Below are 22,113 nucleotides of genomic sequence, written 5' to 3'. Positions count from 1 at the left end.
TGGTGGTCAGTTGCTTCGTTGTTCCCTCATTTGTATGGCCTCGATGATCTTTGTCACGCTGAGGTCTCGCACCCGTTGACAGATCATCCAGAGCGCACCAGCACTACAGGTCTCCACCTGCTGGCAACTCTGTGATTAAGCAAAGCAGCCTTACGTGACAGTAATCACATAGTCTTACTTTGCAAACAGGTAAGGAACCAAGATGTATATCATCTACTTAATTTAAGTTTCCCAAAAAATCCTATTCTGTCTCTTCCCACCATCCGAAGGTGGGATTCAGCTATATATATCTGTCAGTAAGTGGCATGAACAAAATGTTATTGTTATTATACAATTAAGTTTGTTCATACTTACCTGGCAGATATATATAATTAAAGTGCCCACCCTCCTCCCCTCAGGAGACAGAGGCATTAATAAAAATATGAATAGAAATGGAATGGTTCCTGATATCCGCCTCCCAGCGGCGGGAATGGTACTACCACCTGGCTGCCCACTGCGTGTGCCGCGAGTTGAATTCTGTCGGACGTCAGAAATGCAGCTATATATATATCTGCCAGGTAAGTATGAACAAACTAATGTATAATACAATAACATTATTGATTATTTTGCATTTTTGGTGTCATATTTCATCTGCCAGATCAGCATTTGTAGGTGGCGTAACCCTGGAAATAATTTCTGATGAATATAATTGAAAAGCGTCGTAACCTCGGAACGTCGTAAGCCGAGACCGTCGTAACCTGGGGACTTGCTGTATAAGGGTTCTGGCCATCCCCCCTTAAGATAACCTATATGTATACTGTGCATTTGCTTTTCTTCTCATTCGGTCAAAATTTTCTTTGTATAGTATATTAATCCATAGAGAGAAAGAGAGAGAGAGCTAGGGAGAGAGGGAGCAAACAACACAGGTAGCGCTTTGCTCACCCGAATGCAATGGAAACCCGTGCGTATTACACACAATTTATGCACACTGAAACTGTATGTAATGCTACATTATGAGAGAGAGAGAGAGAGAGAGAGAGAGAGAGAGAGAGAGAGAGAGAGAGAGAGAGAGAGAGAGAGAGAGAGCCAGCATGTGTGTAGTGTTTTATAATACAATGCTTATGTATGTTATGCGTGGAGTATTTGCACACAGGGAATGGTTTTTCATGAACTGTAATATTTAGGATGGGACTGCTAAAGCTGCAGTTGGAGCACTGTTAGGGTGAGAAATTCCTAATTGATGTGGGCTGCTTGCAAGGTGATCTCTACTTACCCTTCCCTTGATGAATTAGTATCAAATACATAAGTATTCAATACATACTTATTACCTGACCCTTTCCAGTCTTTCAAAATATTTAGAACTCAAGAGATCATTCATTTTACTAGGAACACAGGCAAGAGTTTCTATGATATAAAATTGTATGGTACCATTAGGGACTTGAAATGCAATGACTGGTTTCACACTAGAAAGAAAATTTATTTACAGAAATGTCCACAATTTGTTTAGATTCCCAAAGATAAATCACTGGTAAATGAATTGATAATAAATATATAAAAACTCTTATATTGAAGACAAACAACTACTAAAAAATATACAATCAAAATTAGAACTATAAATTAAAAGACTCACAAGATCATAGTTGAATTAAAAAGACAGGATGAAAATAAAATAAATTATTACATGCACTCTCTTACATGGCAAAACTGGAAACACCTATACATTAAACACCATAGAATATGTGAGCACTGGAAATGTGGGCAAATAATAATGGTATCACTGCTTAGATATTCACACTTAGGGACTTTGTTTCACACTCTTTTGTTTTTTAGAATTTTGACAAACACACTAATATAGTAGTTTCCACAATATAGAGACAAAAATGCATTATAGCAAAGCATACAAGCTTAAATAATTTTCCAGTGCATTCAGGGAATGTGTGGCAATTCTCCAGTTGACACGTTGAAACAGATATGCAGAGTAGGCTGAATAATTTGTTTAAGAAGAAATAAATAAATTAATTGTCGAGCTTCAAAAATGTTGTCAATACGGTTATAACATTACTAAGCTAGCATTCCCTCAAAGACAGCAGAAACAGAAGAATACACAAACTTTTGATAGTTTGATGTCTCTTTCAGGGACTACCTTGGGAACTTGCAAGTTGGGCGGTTTAACAGCTGTCCAAGAACTATTCTCAACTAACTGAAAAAATACAGTGGAATGTTCTTCATTGAAATATTTATCTAGATCTCTCCCCAGAATATGAAAAGAAACTACTGATTACAGAAGGGTTGGCAATAGCATCATTAATGCCTTTGTTTTTTGGAAAATTTTACTTGTAATATCAGAGGACTAACTCACCCTGGCAATGGTACCTGACTTGACTGTTCTCTCTGTAGGGTCCTTGCAACATGAGAGGGCCACTAGGTCATCGTTGGAAGGAGTTCTGGCCATCATATGGATAAAAGGAGGGCACTGGGACTTGTTTTTGGCAGACTTTATGAGGTGTTTTTTGGTTCATCACTCAGCACTTTGAGACTGAGGAAGGGCCTTTTGCTCTCCAAACAACTACTTTTTGATATATTAGATTTTTGTTTGTAGTAGGTTTCTGCAAACAATTTTGGAACACCAGTTGGCCCATGAACACTTTTTCTCCTGACCCTAAAGTAATTGTTAAATCATTGTGTAGTTCCCAGCTCCTTTTGGACAAGTTACATCCCTTCAAATATGCACATTTGGGCTTTAGCATTTCTGAAGCTTTCGGAGCAATGCCAGTCAGTTCTATGAAATGACCTTCCCATCTTAGGAATGAGTCTCCAGTGTATAATGTGAGAGTTTGTATTCCCATAAGAATGATTGGATATTTATGATGAGTTGCATTTTTCACCAGATATACAAACCAGAGCCTTATATCATCAATAATATCATTTCAACCATCCTGCACAGTCCCTGTTACTGAATGAAAAAATGACAAGTTTCCACTAAGTGAGTGGATAGTGCACTGCCCCTCACCTGCCTGCCAACAGTTAATCATCTTCTTTTAAGCTTGAATGACCAGTTCCATTTTGTGCTGGGAATACTCATATTTGAAAGGCTCTTGTATGTTCATCTAGGAAAAATACAAATTATCTGGAATATACTCTTTTTATAATCATTGTGATAACATTATTAATTACGTAGATAATATTTTTAGAAGTACTCTTATGGGATGTGTTAATTAGAACTTGTCCTACAATCACTAGCAGGGTGTGCCTCCCTCATATGAAGAAGCTGTACGTCACCGACCAGCAGTGATGTTTGACACACATGGAGGAAACTCTAATGGAAGGTACACACCTCATGCTCACCGAAGCCGAGGGCATAGGGTTGTTGTGCCGAGTGTTAGTGTACGGCGGTCTCGACACAGAGACAACCCCGATAACATTTCCTATCAATCTATTGGGTCTGCTCGGCAGTCGTCAAGGTGAGTAGATGTGTTCAGCATTGACTAATATTATAGACATTTATTTAATTTTAAAGGGACTTGTTTTAGATTGTTGTTTGATGTAAAATTTAAAATAAGGAAAATTCCTTTAGTTTAGCATTGATTTTATTGCAAATTGTTAAATGCATACTGAATATGTACAGTTTATAGAGGATTAGCTATATACTAATATACTGATAGCTTGCTGTATGCTGGAATTTTTACATGAGTTGTTAGTCACTGCAGGAACGATCTAAGGTGTCCTATCTTTGCATTGTTTCTTTGCCCTTTCAGATCCAAGTGTATTTTTTTCTTCCTGTTCACCCTAGGTCCCATTCCCGTATTATAAAAAATTGAATTATGATTTCTGAATCCTGCTATTTTTTAACTTCTTTAGTGCTCAGATCATCTTGCACAAGTGAGAAAAACACTCATGATTTCTTAAGTTTTGTAATCTCTAACAGCACATCTCGTTCCATGATATGCGTAGTTGGTCAGCATGTGACAGTCTTGGCTCAAACGGATACAGTAGCAGTGAGTGATTCCACAAATGTTTACTGTTGATACCAGAGTGGGACAAGTAGTAAATGGTTCTCAGGCACCATCATGCAGAGCTTTAGCTGGTTCATTAGCATCATTTGATACATCTCTTTGGTCAACAATGAAGGTATGTATATAAATATGCTAATAACCCTGTCCTTGTAGCAGCTACTACTTAACTGATATACTTCATGAGACAAAACAGTTGTTTCTTTTATTCATTATTTTATTCATAACAAATCCTTTACCTATATTGCTCAGCTCATTTTGTTAATCACTAAATGTCAGAGACAAAAATTTTGTGAAGGTAACAGAATCTGATGTATGTGTACTGTGCATAATGTGTGCAACTCCATGGGTCCTGGCTGTTAACCCACCCGTTTGCGCTTCCATTGTGTGTCATGAGTAAATGGTCATGTCTCGACCATTGTTTGTGGTCATGAGTACATGGTCATCACTCAGAACTTTTGAGCTTTGTGAAACACTGCCTTATTTTAGCATATTATTGGGTTGTTAGCACCAAAGACTAGCAATTCAAGGTCGAGTTTTTGTTTTTTGCCAAGAAAACTGCAGGCGATACAACTTCCATTGCAGATTAAGTTTTATAGGTTTATTGCTGTTAGTTAATACCGTATATTTAGTTTATGCAGCCCAATGTTGGTGTTAGTTAATGTTAATTTGTTTTAAAGAACTTCAGGTTTGTTCATACATCAAACAAACCTTCGGTCTTAACATTAGGATTTACTAGCGCCAAGCTGGAAACCGGTAGAATTAAAATACACTTGTGAGATCCAGGGACTAATGGCATCTATACCAGGTCACGGGGCATGTATACCCAGAATGCCACGGCTACCTGTGACCCACCAGTTATTTTCCTACCGCCTTTAAGATAAGACGTGTTACTGTCTATCTGATTTAAAGCCGGTTTTTCAGTTTGCCCGTTCTTTATCCATTTCATTTTTTTTATTTTTCATTCCTTTTCTTTCTCAATTGTGATCAGTGTGTGGTAGTGTATACGTGGTATGATGGAGAATTTTGCCTCAACATCGGGATCGTCTACCGTTTCGAAGAGGAGACAAAGGAAATGCCCAGGAGTCAGTGGCTTTCCAATGTTCTAGGTTCCTAACTTCGGTGTCGACGGATCCTCATCCAACTTGTAGTAGGTGCAGGGAAAAACGTATGTACGGTTACTAATCCGTGTTCTGTTTGTCGCGGTTGGTCGGTGGAACAGTGGAAGAAGTTCTATGGGAAAAGCCAATACAAAAGGAAGGGGGTGACGCCATCTTTGGATGACCAAACCTTACCGGCTTCTTTTGTATCGGCAATAAACCAGGCTGCTCCATATATTTCTCTAACCACCTCTGCTTTTGATTTGTCTCATACCCCTTCGGTTTCTCCTAGCGGTTCTGTATCGGAAACGTCAGGAGGGGCCTTGGGTAATTTTTATGAATAATTTGCACTCTCCTTTGTTCCCAGCAAGTAGAGGGGGAGATCCGCCATCTTTGTTCCAGGCTCCTGCTACTCAAGCGCATAGGTTAGATGGTACGTGGTCAGCGCTAGGCCTACCAGGCGTACCAACCTTGGATGGTCTGCTTGCGCATTATATGACGTCACGGTTCCAGAGGGTCCGGCAGCGCTGAATGTTCCTCATCCCCGGGCTTGCAATTTATGGGAATATGCCGCGGCTTCACCATCCCACTCAGTGTTACAGCGATGCAGAACGTGGGAGGTAGTTTGGCAGCAAACGTGCGGTTGCCAGCAGAAACCTCTCAGTCTCTCCCTACGAGAGGGGTGACGTCACAACATAACGTCACACTCCGATATGGCAGGCGTGATGACGTCACAGACCGATTCTCGGCCTTTTTCGCTGCACCCAGACGCTAATACGCCTTCTGACCCGTCATGCAAACTGTAATGCAGAAATTACAGGCATATAGAGAAGAGAATGAATAAGAGAGACAAAAAGAAAAAGTGTGATTCGCCTTCTTCGTCTTCTTCCTCTAGTTCGGCGTCATCGCTAAGATCCGATAACGTCACGGCGAGCGCCAGTCAAGCATTGGAGGAGGATTCGGGAGTTCCTGGCGGATCCTCGGGCTAAGAAGAGAAGAAACAATTCTTCCTCATCTTCGGACCAAGACTGTCAATTCCAAGTCAGCAAGAAGGTCGGAAAGTCAGTGGCTATTAAGCACAAGGTTGGCAGACGAAGCCCGTTCGCAAGAATCCGAACAAGCGAGACGAGGTGACGGCGGCGGGCTAGCGGCCGAGGCGGAGTTGCCAGTTCGGATCGCAAAAACTGCGATACCCCTCTGGTAAAATCGACATTGGCGGCGAAAGGTGCAGCAGAGGATGGAATGCAGGTCCCAGTTTCGCCCGTAAGGCCGTCAAAATACGTACGAAGGACGATAACGCTCCTATTAAAAGTACGAAAAATAGAGAGTTGGCAACACCTCGGCGGATACGTTCGTGGAAGGCAGTGTCCGTCTGGATAGAAGGTCGGCCAGGCCGGGCTTGCCGACGCTCGAAAACAATGCCAATACTAATAGAGACGAACTTATCTCTGTCTTAAGGGAGCCTTCATCTTGGAGATCTAGACGAGGTTCTTCCGCTCTAGATCCGTGAGCAGAGAAAGAGTGAGACGTTCTCGTTCCCCTGCTGACTATCCGGATTGAGCCAACAGCGGCCAGCAAAGATCAAAGAGACCGCGGCCGTAGGGGCAGGCGGCCGTGGAATTCCGGGCCGTCTGTCAGAAGATAGAGGCGAGACAACATCCCTTGTGACGGAGAATGGTACACTAGAGCCGGAGGAGGAGAAAACCAAGAGTTTCTGGCCTCATATGCAGAGGTGATTGATTTGATTCGTCAATTCATAACCTTTCGGAGAAGACAGAAACACCGGCCAGTATGCTTCCTCCTGGAATTGACATGGCATTGGACTAAAGAGGGATACCAAGGTGTCCGTATGAATTGCCTTGTTCGAGTCATGCGGAATCGGTCTTGCAACACTAAACGCAAAGATTGCAGGGAGGGATAATTCCTTAAGATCTAATAGATTATTTAAATTTAAATTTATTCCCCCATCCAATGATAAAGCAAAGGAAATATTATACGACAGCCGAAGGGTCCCTTTGCTGTCTAGACAAATGAACCCTAATGTTGTAAGGTTAAGGCCTGGATTAACCTTGGATCAGGTTAAAATGGAGTGCCCTTCGATGACGTACCAAGAGGCTGCTACGTTAGAAGCAACAGCTTCTTCTGTCTTTCAGGCTGCTTCTTGGTTAGACCTTTGGTCAACAGCAGTGGCGAAGATTGCATCCTCGGTAAGCAACAAGGAAAGTAGTGATGAACCATTGTTCATTAGATTACTACAGTCAGGTTCCAAGGCGATTGCGTACCTGACAAACGTAAGTGCCAATGTTTGGGCAAATATCCTGCTAATGAGGAGAGATGCAGCGTTGGCTAGACTAAGCCGCACTGTGGATTTGGATTCCCTGTTAGCAATGAGGAATGGGGATATCTTGGAATCACAACTGCTGTTGCCAGAGGTCTACTGGAAGAGGCGATAGATAGAAGAAGGATGGACACTAACGATAGGTTGGTGCAACAGGCAGTTAGGAAAACGTCTAACAGTCAAACTACTCCTTTGGAGGGAAGACAACAGCAGATGTCTCGAAAGAAGACAGTGAGACATAGCATCCTAATAGAGTCACAAGACCCTCTTCCCCAAAGAGGATAACTCATCGGCCCTTTCACAATAGAAACAACAGAGGAAGGGGCAATAGGGGAAGAGGGAGAGGCTCAAGAAGATAGGATGGGCGCCTCCCATCACTCGGCCACACCAGTGGGGGGGTTGCCTGGCAAATCACTGGAAGGTGTGGCAGGAACTAGGGGCAGAGCAGTGGGTGGTGGATGTTCTCAGGATCGGGTATTTGATCCCGTTCGAGGTAACCCCGCCCCTGACAGATCAACCATTACCTCACGTCACTTATGCCCACAAATCTCAGAAGGCCAACTATTCTGCAGGACGAAGTGAAGAAGATGATGAAAAAGGAGCTGTGCAACAAGTATGCAGTCCGACAAAAGGCTTCTACAGCAGTATTTTCCTGGTACCCAAAGCCAACGGGGAGTGAGACAGTAATGACCTGTCAACGCTGAATCTGTTTATAAGGAAAACCAGTTTCAAGATGGAAACTCCGAAAAACGGTTCTACGAGCAGTCAGAATCGAAGACGTTTATGCTGACAGTCGATCTAAGGGACGCATACTTTCAGATACCAGTCCATCAGTCTTCAAGGAAATTTCTCCGCTTCAGTCTTGCAGGGAAAGCTTTCGAATTCAAGGTCCTGTGCGTTCGGATTGACAACGTCTCCTCAGGTTTTTACAAGAGTGTTCACCCTCGTGTCGGCGTGGGCGCATGCTCAGGGGATCAGGCTATAAGATATCTGGACGATTGGCTGGTGATAGCAAAGTCCAGGGAGAAATTACTCAGGGACAGGGTGGCCCTCCTGCAGCTTTGTCACAGCCTAGGTATTGTGGTGAATCAGGAGAAGTCGCAGTTGGATCAAGTCAACGTTTGGAATATCTGAGAATGGTGATAGACACAACACAAGCCAAAGTATTCCCGACAGACCAAAGAGTAGAGAAATGCAAACAAGTGGTGAATGCCTTTCTGGGAAAGCAGACACAGCCAGCAAGACAGTGGCAGGTGGTGCTGGGAATCCTAACCTCCCTGGAGAAGCTAGTACACAAGGAAGGCTACACCTTCGGTCCCTACAATGGAGGATGAAGGAGTTTGGTCTCCCAACAGTAGATCACCCGTACGAGCAAATTCCCTTGTCGGCAGAAGTGAGGAAAGACTTGCTGTGGTGGGTGAACGACGACAATCTGACAGTGGGTGTCCCCCTTCCCCCAACAATCCTCCCCAGACCTCTTGCTGTTCTCGGATGCGTCACTAGAAGGCTGGGGAGCCCATATGGAGGAGTTGATGGTGTCAGCAAAATGGAGTTGCAAGGACAGAGAACTCCATATAAACGTGCTGGAGTTGAAAGCAGCTTTTCTGGCTCTAACAGGGAATTCAGGGAGAGAGTAAAGGGACACTCAGTGGTATTGATGTCAGACAACACCACAGTAAGTAGCTTATATAAACAAGCAAAGGAAGGCCTAGTTTTCTCGCAGTTACAGTGATGACAGTTCAACTTCACCAGTGGGCTATAGAGAACCTGGTAGACATCAAGGCCAGGTATATTCCGGGAAAAAGGGAAAAAGAAACATAGTGGCCGACAAGTTGAGCCGCAGGATCAGATTCTGGGAACGGAGTGGTCCCTACACCAGCAGGTAGTGGACAGGATGCTCATGTTGTGGGAAGGACCGATCATAGACCTATTCGCAACCAGGTACAACAAAAAGTTGGAAGTGTATTGTTCGTAGTCCCAGACGCAGAGGCAGTAGCAGAAGATGCGCTACAACACCCCTGGGACAATCTGGATGTGTACGCATTTCCTCCATTTTGTCTAATCCGTCAGGTTCTGAACAGGGTAATGCGGTCTCAGAACCTCAAGATGACCCTGGTAGCCCCGTTATGGCCGAAAGCAGAGTGGTTTCCAGACCTACTGGAACTCCTAGTAGATGTGCCAAGAGAGTTACCTCCATGGAGCAACCTTCTGTGTCAGCCGCACGTGGAGAGGTACCACCAGTCGTGAAGTCCCTATCGCTTCACGGGTGGAGACTGTCAAGTATCTCCTCCGAGCGCGAGGGTTTTCGCAGAAAGCACAACTCAGATGGCAGGTAATATCAGAAAATCATCTGCGACAGTATACCAAGGAAAGTGGTCAGCATACTGTGATTGGTGTCGTAGAGGGAACTTGGGCTCCACTCGGTACCACTATTCAGCAGTTAGCAGACTTTCTGATATATCTCAGAACAGAAAACATATGTCTGTATCTGCAGTGAAGGGGTACAGGGCGGCTCTAGCCTCAGTCTTACGAATGAAAGGAGTGGACATATCGTCTTCATGGGAGTTGGCCATGCTGATGAGGAGCTTTAAACAGTCATGCCCACCAAAGGAGCTGAAAGCCCCAGATTGGGATCTGACCAAGGTACTGAGTAGTCTGACAAAACCCCCCTACGAACCACTAAGGCAGTCCCACGGATAGGAGCCTGACCCTGAAGACAGTCTTCTTATTGGCCCTGGCTTCAACCAAAAGGTGGGGGGGGAGCTACATGGCCTCTCATACTCATAAAGCACTCGAGAGGTTGGAGATCAATGGTATTTGAGTTTGTCCCAGAATTCGTGGCCAAGACCCAAAATCCAACAATAGTAGACGGCAGATTCGACTCCTTTACCATACCTTCCTTGGCAGACTTTGTAGACAACGACAAAGCTGAGATGCTCCTGTGTCCGTACCCCTCAGGGGCACTAAGGGAGTACTTAAAGAGAACAAGGCACCTCAGGCTGGGTGCCAGAGGTTGTCGTAAGTACAGGACGGAACAAGAAGGAAGTGTCCAAGAATACAATATCGTTTTGGCTAAGGGAGACGATCAGAGATGCTTATACGGCAGAAGGACAGAGGGTCAGATAGCCAGGTGGGAGCTAGAGCTCATGACATCAGGGGCGTGAGTGCTTCCCTGGCATTTAAGAAGAACATGTCTGTGGATAAAATTCTGAAAGCTGGTGTGTGGAAACGCCAAACAACTTTCACCTCATTTTATTTGAAAGATGTTGCCCATAGATCCTTGGACACCTTTTCCTTGGGTCCAGTGGTGGCAGCCCAACAAGTGATATAGTTCTCCAGTGCCCCTGCGGGTCAGTTTGCGTCTAGTCTAAGATGAAGGTATGAAAGTAGAATGAATGGGATGACTGGTCTTTTTTCTTTACTACTTTCTTCCTACTCCTTTAACTACGGGCAATATGAAGGAGAGTACCGTCATGTGCTGGAACGGACTAGATGCAGGTGAGGTGGTCAGCCATACTGTGAAGCTATCTTAGGTGATGATATACTTTTCAGTAGCAACACACCCCTCTGGATAATAGGGAAAAGAGGGGGTGAAGGTGGATCCAGTTGCAAGGGACAAGAGTAAACAGTAGAATGGTATCTACACCCAGTGGGAGAAAACCAATAGATCCGCTTAATCTTTGGGTCCTAGGTTCATTGTCCATTCTCTTAGAATTTCCCTATATACTGGGATTTGGAAATGGATAAGGTGGCAAACTCCCAGTCAGTTGTAGAGACTTACCTCCCTCCAATAGTAAGTCTATCCTAATGTTAAGACCGAAGGTTTGTTTCGTGTATGAACAAATACCAAATTTGTAACTAATTTGTATTTTTATGCATTCAACTTACCTGTCAGATATATACTTAGCTATAGACTCCGTCGTCCCCGATAGAAATTCGAATTTCGTGGCACACTCTACAGGTAGGTCAGGTGATCTACCGCCCCGCCGCTGGTGGCGGAATAGGAATCATTCCCGTTTTCTAAGACAGATTTTCTCTATCGGCCGTGACAGCAACATTGTTGTTGTTACTCCTGATTTGATTTTCGTGTTTTTTCATCGCTATTGATCTTCTAAGCCGGTTATTATGGTGACGTATTGGATCTTTGGTTTGGCATACTCTTTCGTGGACTGTTGGAAGGACTTGGTTTTTGGATATTTCTCATGATGTCGGATTCTAGCTTTACGGTTAAGAAACCAGTGTGTAATTGAGGGATGCATGGTGAGGCTACCGAAAGCTTTGGTAGACCCTCACACAGTTTGTAAGGGGTGTAGAAGGAATGAATGTTCAATTTCTAACACCTGTGATGAATGTGTAAATGAATGAGGAAGAATGGAAGAATTTAAATTCATATTTAAGGAAATTAGATACGGATAGGGCTAGGAAGGCTTCCTCCAGAAGCGTAAGTAGGTCTCGCTCTAACGAGCCTATTAAATTAACACCTAACCCTAAACCTGTCTTCTTCCTCTAGTACTAAGACTGCAAATCCGGCAATGGAAATTGCAGATCTTAAAGCTGCGCTACAAAGGATGGAACGTCAAATGCTGACGTTGAAAGGTAAGCACAGTGATAGTGAATTAAGTGTCCCTAGTGCAGTGGAGGGTGCGTCTGATCGGCTTCATCTCGCTCCCAGGCCTAGACCTCTTCCAAGCTCACAGGCCCAGAGGAGAAGGAATGTCAAAAGCCTTACGGAGGTTATGGAGAATCCCCACCGATCAGGCGTCCCCTCGGCAGATTCTGTGACGACCCGAACTGCCAAGGATCGCTATCGAAAAAGCATCCTAAAGAAGTGTTTTTCCCTTTCGTCAGATTCTTCACCCGAATGTAAGGGGATGGAGTTCTGATGAACTGTCATGCCCCTTAAAGAGAAGTTGGAAGGCTCCAACTTTGGATTCAAGCCCTGAGCTTTTCTCCGATCTATCACCTTGTGAGAAGAAGAAAAGGAGATTGGTTCCTAAAACGGAAATCGGAGTTTCCTTCCGCTTCTAGACATCCCTCACCTGAATCAGGGAAGGAAAAAGAGAATGCGGCTGCGAAAATTATCCTAAATGTGCAGGAGCAACTTTCGGCCTTAGTAGGAGTTTTTACTAAGGAGACTCCCAGGAGAAAGGACTCTTTCCTTCCTATAAAGAAGACGAAGGGAAGGAAAGAAGAAACGAAAGTTTCGGCTTATAACTCAGAGGAGTATGAAGAATGCGCCAAAACGCCAACCTGGCGCAATGCGCCAGATGCGTTTGAGACTCCATACGAGTCAGAAGAGCCAGAAGCGCCAGAAGCACCAGCCTGGCGAAATGCGCCAGAAGCGCCAGAGGCGCCAGATGCGTCAGATGCGCCAGAAGCGCCACCCTGCCGAAATGCGCCAGAAGCGCCAGAGGCGCCAGATGAGCCAGAAGCGCCACCCTGCTGAAATGCGCCAGAAGCGCCAGCCTGGCGCAAGGAATCACGAGCGCCAACCCGGCGCAATGAGCCACAAGTGACAAATAAGAGACGGACTTCTTCCAAAAGACAATTAAGCCAGGAGGATTTGTTTAGCTTTCGGAAGGATAAACCTTTACCTGACAGGGACTCTAGTTGTCGCACAGGCGGGGGCCGTAGCCCTTGTCAAGACATAGGTGGTTCCGGAGAAAGCGATAGGAGAGGACATCCTTCGTCTGACAAGGAGAGAAAGGTGTCGCACAAGCGGCCATCGCTCTTGCCAGGAGAAGGATAGGTCGTTTGCAGGATCAAACCTAATCTCTCGTAGGGACGCAAGTTATCGCACAGGTGGTCGTCGTTCTTGCGAGAGTGGGGTGGATGTTGCAAGAGGCCAGTCTCCTGTTGGAAATAAACAATCCTCTTCGGAATTGGATTTGGAAGAGATTTCGGACTCTGAAGACCACTCGGCTCCGATTTTGTCAGATTACAAGTCGCTGGCAGCCCTCTTACTTCAAGAGTTTGGGGACTCTTTAAGCCCGACTGCTCCTCCTTCTCCAAGGTCCTTATTTACAAGCACGAAGGTCCCGAAACAATCATCTTTTATTAAAATGAAGCCAACCATTTCCATGAACAAGGCTCTCCGATTCGTAGGAAATTGGTTGGAATCCAAGGAGAAGGCGGGGAAGACAGTCTTTACCTGCCCTCCTTCCAGACTATCAGGAAAGAAGGGAATTTGGTACGAGACGGGCAAACCACGGGTCTAGCTCTCCCGTCCACTGCCGAAGCAGATTTTTCGAATCTGGTGGATTCGTCTAGGAGACAAGCCTTGTCATCAGCAAAGATCACATGGGGGGACTTTTGAGATGGACCATCTCCTCAAGGGATTGTTTAATGTCTTAGAAGTTTTTAACTTCTTAGACTGGTCCCTTGGGTGTTGGCCAAAAAGACACAAGAGAATGAATCTCTTAGTCCAGAAGTCCTTCATAGTGTTCTTTCCTGTATGGACAAGGCGGTTCAGGATGGATCAGGAGAGGTGGCCTCTCTGTTTGGAACTGGTATTCTGAAGAAGAGAGTCTTATTTAGCTCTTTTCTGACGAAAGCAGTTACTCCTACTCAGAGGTCATCTCTTCTGTATGCTCCTTCTGTGGACCAATTGTTTCCTTCAAATCTAGTAAAAGATATTTCTCATTCTTTGACAGAAAAGGCACACAAGATCTCTTGGCCCAATCTGCAAAGAAATCGAGGACTTCGGGTCCTATTAATGAGAGAGAATCGGGCTCCTCAACAGCCCTTTCGAGGGAGCTCCTCGCCAGACCCTCTTTTAAGAAGAGAGGAGTGCAGAAGAGAGGTAGGTCTTCCTTCAGACTATCAAGAGAGCGAAATGAGACAACAGTCCTTCAAGCACCGGTAGGAGCCAGACTTCGGAAATTTTCCGAAGAATGGACTCGGAGACAGGCAGAAATTTGGTTCCTTTCCGTGGTAACAAAGGGATATATGATCCCCTTTCGAGACAGACCTCCCTTGACTACGAACCCGAGGGAACTGTCAGCCCAATACAGGGACCCTGCCAAGAAAGAAGCATTATTGCAACTGGTAGAACAGATGTTGCAAAAGGAGGCCATCGAAGTGGTTCGGGATCCGCATTCCCGAGGATTCTACAACCGTCTTTTCTGTTCCGAAAATCCTCAGGAGGGTGGAGACCGGTCCTGGATGTGAGCGCATTGAACCGATTTGTGGAGAACACAAAGTTCTCTATGGAAACATCAAAATCGGTTCTTGCAGCTCTTCGTCCAGGAGATTGGATGGTCTCCTTAGATCTACAAGATGCATACTTTCATGTCCCCCTGCATCCATCATCGAAGAAATATCTCCGATTAGTGATGCAGGGGAAAGTATACCAATTCAGAGCCCTATGCTTCGGCCTTTCTACGCCCCCTCAGTGTTCACGAGGCTAATGATGAATGTTGCGAGATGGCTACATCTAGAGGGGATAAATATCCCTTTATCTGGACGATTGGCTAATAAGAGCAAAATCGGAAATTCAGTGCTTGAAGGACTTGGAGAAGACTTTGAACTTGAAAAAATCTCTGGGACTGCTCGTGAACCTCGAGAAATCACAATTGATCCCCAGACAGAACATAGTCTATCTGGGGATACAGATATTTTCTCGGGGTTTTCGGGCGTTTCCATCTCAAGACAGAATTACTCGAGGCTTAGAAAAGATCTCGAACTTCTTAGGGAAAGAACGGACCTCGGCGAGGGAATGGCTCAGTCTGCTGGGCACCCTTTCCTCGTTAGAGCAGTTCATTTCCCTAGGAAGATTAAATCTCAGACCTCTGCAATTTTATCTAAAGAGGATGTGGAGTCAAAAGACAGGAGACTTGTCAGACGTTTTTCCCATCCAACAGGGGATAAAATCCGACCTAAAGTGGTGGTTAACCCCATTAACAAGGAACGAAGGGGTGTCCCTCTTGATTCGGAACCCTCACCGAGTGTTGTTTTCCGATGCCTCGGAAACAGATTGGAGGGGAAGCAACAACTGGGTCCAAAGGAAGTAGCAGGTATTTGGACCAGACAACAAACTACTCTGCACATCAATGCGAAGGAACTTCTGGCAATTCATCTAGCCCTGGAATACTTCGAAGCGGAAGTCAGAGGGGTGGTAGTTCAAGTCAATTCCGACAACACCACAGCTCTGGCTTACATTCGGAATCAAGGGGGCACTCACTCTTTCTCTGTGAACGAAATAGCGAGAGCTCTATTAACCTGGACAGAGGAACGGGGCATTATTCTGCGTACAAGGTTTGTCCAAGGAGTAAAAACCTAAGGGCAGACAGGTGAGCAGAAAGAACCAGGTTCTCCCGACAGAGTGGATACTCCACTCAGGAGTCTGCAGACAAATATGGTCACTCTGGGGGACCCAGCCCCAGATCGCGGACCTGTTTGCCACGTTCCTCTCCAGGAAAATAGACTACTTCTGCTCGCTAGAAGAAGATCCCAGAGCCACAGCGATCGATGCTTCCCTCATGGATTGGTCAGGCATAGACGCATACGCCTTTCCCCCATTCAAATTGCTGGGGGAAGTAGTAAGGAAATTTGTGGCATCGGAGGGAATGATAATGACTCTAATTGCTCCCTTTTGGCCTTCCCGAATCTGGTTCACAGAGGTACTGGAATGGACGGTGGACTTCCTCAGATCTCTACCAGACAGGACAGATCTGCTCAGACAACCCCACTTCGAGAGGTTTCCACAAAAACATCCAAAGTCTCTCCCTGACTGCCTTTCGACTATCGAAAGACTGGTCAGAGCGAGAGGCTTTCAAAGAAAGTGGCAACTTCAATTGCTAGAGCCCGCAGAGCCTCCTTACCCTGCGGGTCTACCAATCGAAGTGGGGAAGTTTTCCGTAGATGGTGTAGGTCGAAGAAGCTGTCCTCTTCCAATACCTCTGTAACCGAAATCGCGGATTTTCTCCTCTTCTTAGAGAAGAATCCAAATTGGCCGTATCAACTATCAAGGGATATAGGAGCATGCTCTCAGCTGTTTTTAGAAACAGAGGGCTGAATCTCGAGAATAATAAGATCTTCATGATCTCATCAGGTCTTTCGAGACTACGAAATTGAGATCGTCGATTTCCCCGAGTTGGAACCTGGACGTTGTCCTAAAGTTCTTGATGTCGGACAGGTTCGAAGCTATAGATAAAATCTCATTCAGAGATCTTACTAGCAAATGCATATTCCTGTTGGCTCTCGCAACTGCTAAGAGGATCAGTGAATTGCATGCTTTGGACTCTCGGGTGGGATTTAGAAAAGACTCGGCTGTCATTTCTTTCCAGGATCTTTTCCTAGCAAAGAATGAGAAACCTTCTAAAACCTTGGCCTAGAAGTTTCGAAGTCAAGGGACTCTCTTCTCTGGTAGGAAGAGAGTTGGATCGGTCCCTTTGCCCAGTCAAGACCTTAAAATTTTATTTAGAAAAGAAGAACACAGCTTCAGGGATGTCGACAAGGTCTTTGGTGTTCGCGGTAAGAAACCCCAAGAGACCTATGTCAAAGAACGCACTGGCATTCTTTGTCAGAAATGTAATTACCGAAGCTCATAGGAATTGCAAGAGAACTTCTTTAAAGCTGCTGAGAGTGAAAGCTCACGAAGTCCGGGCTGTGCAACTTCCCTTTCTTTTCGACGGAATATGTCCATGAGAAACATTTTAGCAGCAACTTATTGGAGGTGCAATTCAGTATTTGCATCCCATATTTAAAGGATGTTAGAATAACATACGATAAATGTTTCGCTCTTGGACCTTATGTATCAGCGGATACTATGCTGGGAAATGGAGCAGACGCTGATCCTTAAATTTGGTTTTTTAATATTTTTAATAATTAGTTTTAATATTGTTGTTGAGTTGTGGGTTGCTTGAAAGGATGTTCGGTGATGACTCCTTTCAATCTTAGTACTAACCCCAATGAGGATCAGGTGATCGGGATTAGTGTCGTGCTCTATGATCCATGCCAATAGGCAAGGTGTTTTGTCATGTAAGTGGATAGGACCCCATTGACAAAGATCCTAAGGTTCTGAAGCGTAAGTGGGTAAGACCCCTGTAACAGACCATCAAGAACTCTTAGCATGAGGTCACTACCTCACTGAGGCTCTTGAAGCGATACGGGCTCCTAGGCAGTAGCCATGAAGTCTTTCGCTAACACAGGTAGAATCAAGGTTTTTAATTTTATTACCTACAACATATGTTGTTTCCTGTCTATTTCAGTAGATTAGCTGTCTCTTACCCTCCGCCAAAGGTGCCAATCAGCTAAGTATATATCTGACAGGTAAGTTGAATGCATAAAAATGTTATTGTCATGATACAATAAAGTTTTATGCATACTTACCTGGCAGATATATACGGTGTATGGCCCACCCGACCTCCCCTCAGGAGACAGGCGGAAGAGAAAATCTGTCTTAGAAAACGGGAATGATTCCTATTCCGCCACCAGCGGCGGGGCGGTAGATCACCTGACCTACCTGTAGAGTGTGCCGCGAAATTCGAATTTCTATCGGGGACGACGGAGTCTATAGCTAAGTATATATCTGCCAGGTAAGTATGCATAAAACTTTATTGTATCATGACAATAACATTTTTCATAACTAATAAACCTGAGGTCTTAACAGTTAAAGGCCCACCTCGAACCACCCCTCTAGCAGTCTAAACTGGGTTAGAAATATAACTGGTGGGTCACAGGTAGCCGTGGGCATTCTGGGTATACATGCCCCGTGACCTGGTATAGATGCCATTAGTCCCTGGATCTCACAAGTGTAATTTTAATTCTACCGGTTTCCAGCTTGGCGCTAGTAAATGCTAATGTTAAGATCTCAGGTTTGTTAGTTATGAAAAATACAAATTAGTTACAAATTTGGTATTTTGCTGTGGTAGGCTGTTTAGTACAGAGTTGTTGGTGGATTAGAAGCTGCTCTTCCATTATATTTTGCTTTTTTCTTTTGTCTTGGTGGTAATTTATTTTTTTCAATTTTTCCACAAACATTATTTGGCTGAAGAAATGCTACATCCCTCTTTTTCATCATATGAGCTAGCAGGTAGTAAGTGTACCACTTGTGAAGAGCAAAGTGCATCCCAAGGAAAAGATGAGACGTTGGTTTTTAGCCACTTCCCCAGCAATAGTGAACTGTCTGCAAATGGTGCTAGCACCACCAAGAAACCACTCTTGCTCATAAACAATGTTAGGCTCTTCCTGCAGAACTGTTCACTGGTGTCCATCTTGGCAGTAGACCATGGGATTGAATCTGAAGGAGGTCAGGGTGTCTCAGGGTGTCTTTGGCAATGGTATCCACGCAAACGTGAAGGCAACCGGGGTTGTTGTGTATGATCCTGGATTTATCACAACTTCCACGGGTGTAGATTAATAGATCCTTGTGAATAGCTGTCAGTGACTTAGCTAATGATGCTTGATGGTCTTAGAGGTAGACTCCTGGTCATTATCTCACAAGCCAGCAACTGAGGCTTTACACAGGGGCCAAGAAGAACATTCAGTCTGAAAGATAGTGCAGAACCAGAAAAGTTCACCATGAAAGTGTTGGCCTGGAGTGCTTATAAATCCTCTGCAGGCTCTTGTCCAATTTTTCTACCATTACAATGCTTTTGGAGGATCCTAATCTAACCTTCTCATTGACAGGCAAGTTGGAGCTATAGTTCAAGCAGTAGGGAAAGAAGAATAATGTGGTTCATGAGAAGTATCATTGGTAGAAATAGTGGAGTAGTTGAAGAAACAGTTGTACAATGGTACAATGTTTGGTCTTGAGCAGTCATAAGAGAACTCTTTAATTGGACAAGAAGACTCAGCACTGGTTTGTGGACTAGCAGACTGACGAGAAGAATTCTTATAATGGTGCTGGGTTGGATAATCTCACTTGGTTGAATATCCCACAATGGCAGTGAGGGTTGGATGCCTAACATAACTTTTGTCATCAGTGCAGGCACAGTGGGAGGTGATTCCACAGGATAAGCGATATCTTCTAAACTAGGTCCACGGTCCACAGTTGAAGATGAAAGAACTATGGACTTGGAGACCACTGTCAGATATGGCTGGAGAAAGTTGTCATGTTTAGTGCGATGTGATTGATCAAGACCATAGTTGGCAGGGATGACATGCCCTCACAAGATGTCACTGTAGTCATTGATAACTATTAAAGGCACTGGAAGTGAAGACAGTCAAGAATTAAGATGATGATGAAGTGACAGGCATGCATTTAAATCATTCATAGACAAACCAACACTATCCAGAAACTAATCATGAAACACTGACACCACAGTGAAACTTTCCACAAAGGATACATCAGCAAATTGTAATATGTTGGCACCTCAACTAAATAGACATTAATTTAGTAGATTTCTTTGCTTAACAGATTTTTTGGAGTCTGGTGAAAATAATAGAAATATTTTTTACTTGCCATATGGGTTATTGGACAGAGGACTGAGTGCTCCTAAATAGATGACCTCTTGTCCTTAAGGGAAAACCCACTAAGTATGCTAGAGGTATCAGAGAGTCATCAAATGAACACATATAATCTAGGGTTTCCTGCTTGTGCCTTTGAGGGTGAATGGTAAATAAAGGAGTGAACACACACTTGTAGACTGATGCTTTCCTGGCTGTTCCGGTATTAGGAATGGTGAAAAGAATTACAATCCAATAAAAAAAAATTCTTGATTACTGAAGGAATCCCATGTCTGCTTAAATAGCATTAAAGCTCCAAAAAAGATAAGACAAATAGGCAGTCCCGACCAGGAAATAAAAGTGAAATTTACATTAATGAACAAAGTAGCTTTACTCAATTGTAACCGTATGGCAAGAAGCAACACGACAGACCAGAGGCTTAAAAACAATACTACTGTTAAACACAACAAAAATTCACCAGTCACTACATAAATAATGTTGAATGTGTACTAAATTGTACTAAATAAATGATTGACTGTAAATGAATGCACATCACTCAATGCAAAAGATGCTAATCTTAAATGGGTATCTTGACACATTTCTGCACCCAACAGTCACATAGAAGAATGATGCCTTGTGGTCATGTTCAGTTAGGCCTTGAGTCTTAGAGTTTATCAAGTTAATGGGGCCTGGGAATTCTGTATTGCATAGAATGAGGCTTTTATTGTAATTTACAAAGTTTTCTGTCATAAAAATCCATTGATCATGCAATGAGTGTCCTTCCAGCCCCATGTATCTCACTGCCTTATATCAGTTGTAAGGAGGTACTAGAGGTTGTTGGTTGAGACATTCCTGTGAATAAGATGGCATATGCATAAAGAGACAATAAAAGACTAGTGAACATTGGAGCATTTTTGAGCATGAATATAGCAATATATGTGATTAACATTTTTGTATTAAACTTAAAGTTGTAAAACTCAGTATAAGTTGCAGAACCTTCCTGTAAAGTTAGGCTCTAAGATAAATATGGATATAGGGCCATACATTTATAAAGATGTGTTCATAAATTATGTTTTTTTTTTTAATGTTTTAGGAGCGCCTTTATTAGAAGAGGCAGAAGGAGATGATGGATGTGAACACCGCACTGAAGATCAGTTTTCGCTTTCCACTGTCAGTCTTCAAGAGTAGAGTGATCATTTCTTTGCAATTTTCATCTGGAGAGGATGGAACCCCTTCTTGTGGATATTTTGCAGGAAATGAAATTCAATATTACAGGTAGCATGTGTCACAAAAGTTGTCCTAAAAGTCGTCATTTCAGGAATGTATATATACAAACATATATAACCCTACCTTATCATAGTTAAGGTTTGAGAGCATTAAATAAGTATCCCACTGTTTAGATGATACATGAGGCTCATAATATTTATAGCACAACCTTTTAGAATGTAGTGGTATGAGTAGAATAAGGTAGCATTCAGCATATGTAAGACCAGGGGTTTCTTCAACTAACAGTTATTTGTGTGGCCATGACTTTTCTGTGATTCATGGTGGAACTGGGTTAACTTGATTTTGATCAGCATCTTGCAGATTTATGTGTTACTCTGTTGTGTCAGGGTTTGGAACTATCAAATTTTACAGTATCTAATTTTGTCATTAGATACTGTCTGAATTAATATTTGTTCCTTTGGAAACTTTACCTTTTAAGTATCGTGCTCAGTATACTATTTCCATATTGTATTACTATTTGGTCACTATCTTTTATTCATGCCAGTCTGTCAAAATATAGTGCTCATAATCTGCAGGTATAGCATGTGATTTGCTGGTAATTAGACAGCAAAGCTGGCAGGTAAAATGAACAACTACTAGGGTAAAGTTGATGATAATGATTTTATATTGTTTAGGCATGTGGCTGTTAGGAGTTTCAGTAATAACCATTAGTATTATGTTAAATTTTCTTTCGGTCAGAATTTTGCTATCAATTTAAATTCACTCTGAAATGAAACTGTTTATGTATAGTGGACCCTCCGTATTCACGGGGGTTGTGTGCCAGACCCCCTGCGAATAATTAAAACTCGCCAGCACTGAGAACCCCCTCTAAAAACACTTATGACTGCCCATCTTTTCTTTTAAGTTCAAATATGAAATGTATACCTTAAATAACATCCTACTTCAAATATACCTTAAATTACTGTCCTATTACTTTATTAATCTTTGAGATTATATTTTAATATAATTTCAAAGTTACCTTAAACATTTTACCATTAAAATATATACGTACAGCCAATAACAGAGAGAG

At 43.4% G+C, this 22,113-nt stretch overlaps 1 protein-coding gene and 1 pseudogene across 3 annotated transcripts in view; both read left to right on the top strand.

The window, feature by feature from the left end:
- The window catches only part of LOC135198833 (uncharacterized), a 7,987-nt pseudogene extending 3,477 nt beyond the window's left edge, over positions 1-4,510 (top strand).
- The window catches only part of LOC135198496 (sushi, von Willebrand factor type A, EGF and pentraxin domain-containing protein 1-like), a 94,547-nt gene extending 72,441 nt beyond the window's left edge, over positions 1-22,106 (top strand). For all 3 annotated transcript variants that reach the window (XM_064226094.1, XM_064226095.1, XM_064226093.1), the window contains exon 13: positions 20,911-22,106. In XM_064226094.1, coding sequence (XP_064082164.1) covers positions 20,911-21,005 — 95 coding nt within the window. In that variant the 3' untranslated portion in view covers positions 21,006-22,106. The remainder of the gene's footprint in view (positions 1-20,910) is intronic.
- Positions 22,107-22,113: the final 7 nt, after the last annotated feature.

This window comes from Macrobrachium nipponense, chromosome 22, assembly GCF_015104395.2.
Source record: "Macrobrachium nipponense isolate FS-2020 chromosome 22, ASM1510439v2, whole genome shotgun sequence".
Taxonomy (NCBI): domain Eukaryota; kingdom Metazoa; phylum Arthropoda; class Malacostraca; order Decapoda; family Palaemonidae; genus Macrobrachium; species Macrobrachium nipponense.
This window is presented reverse-complemented; position numbering and strand designations above follow the sequence as displayed.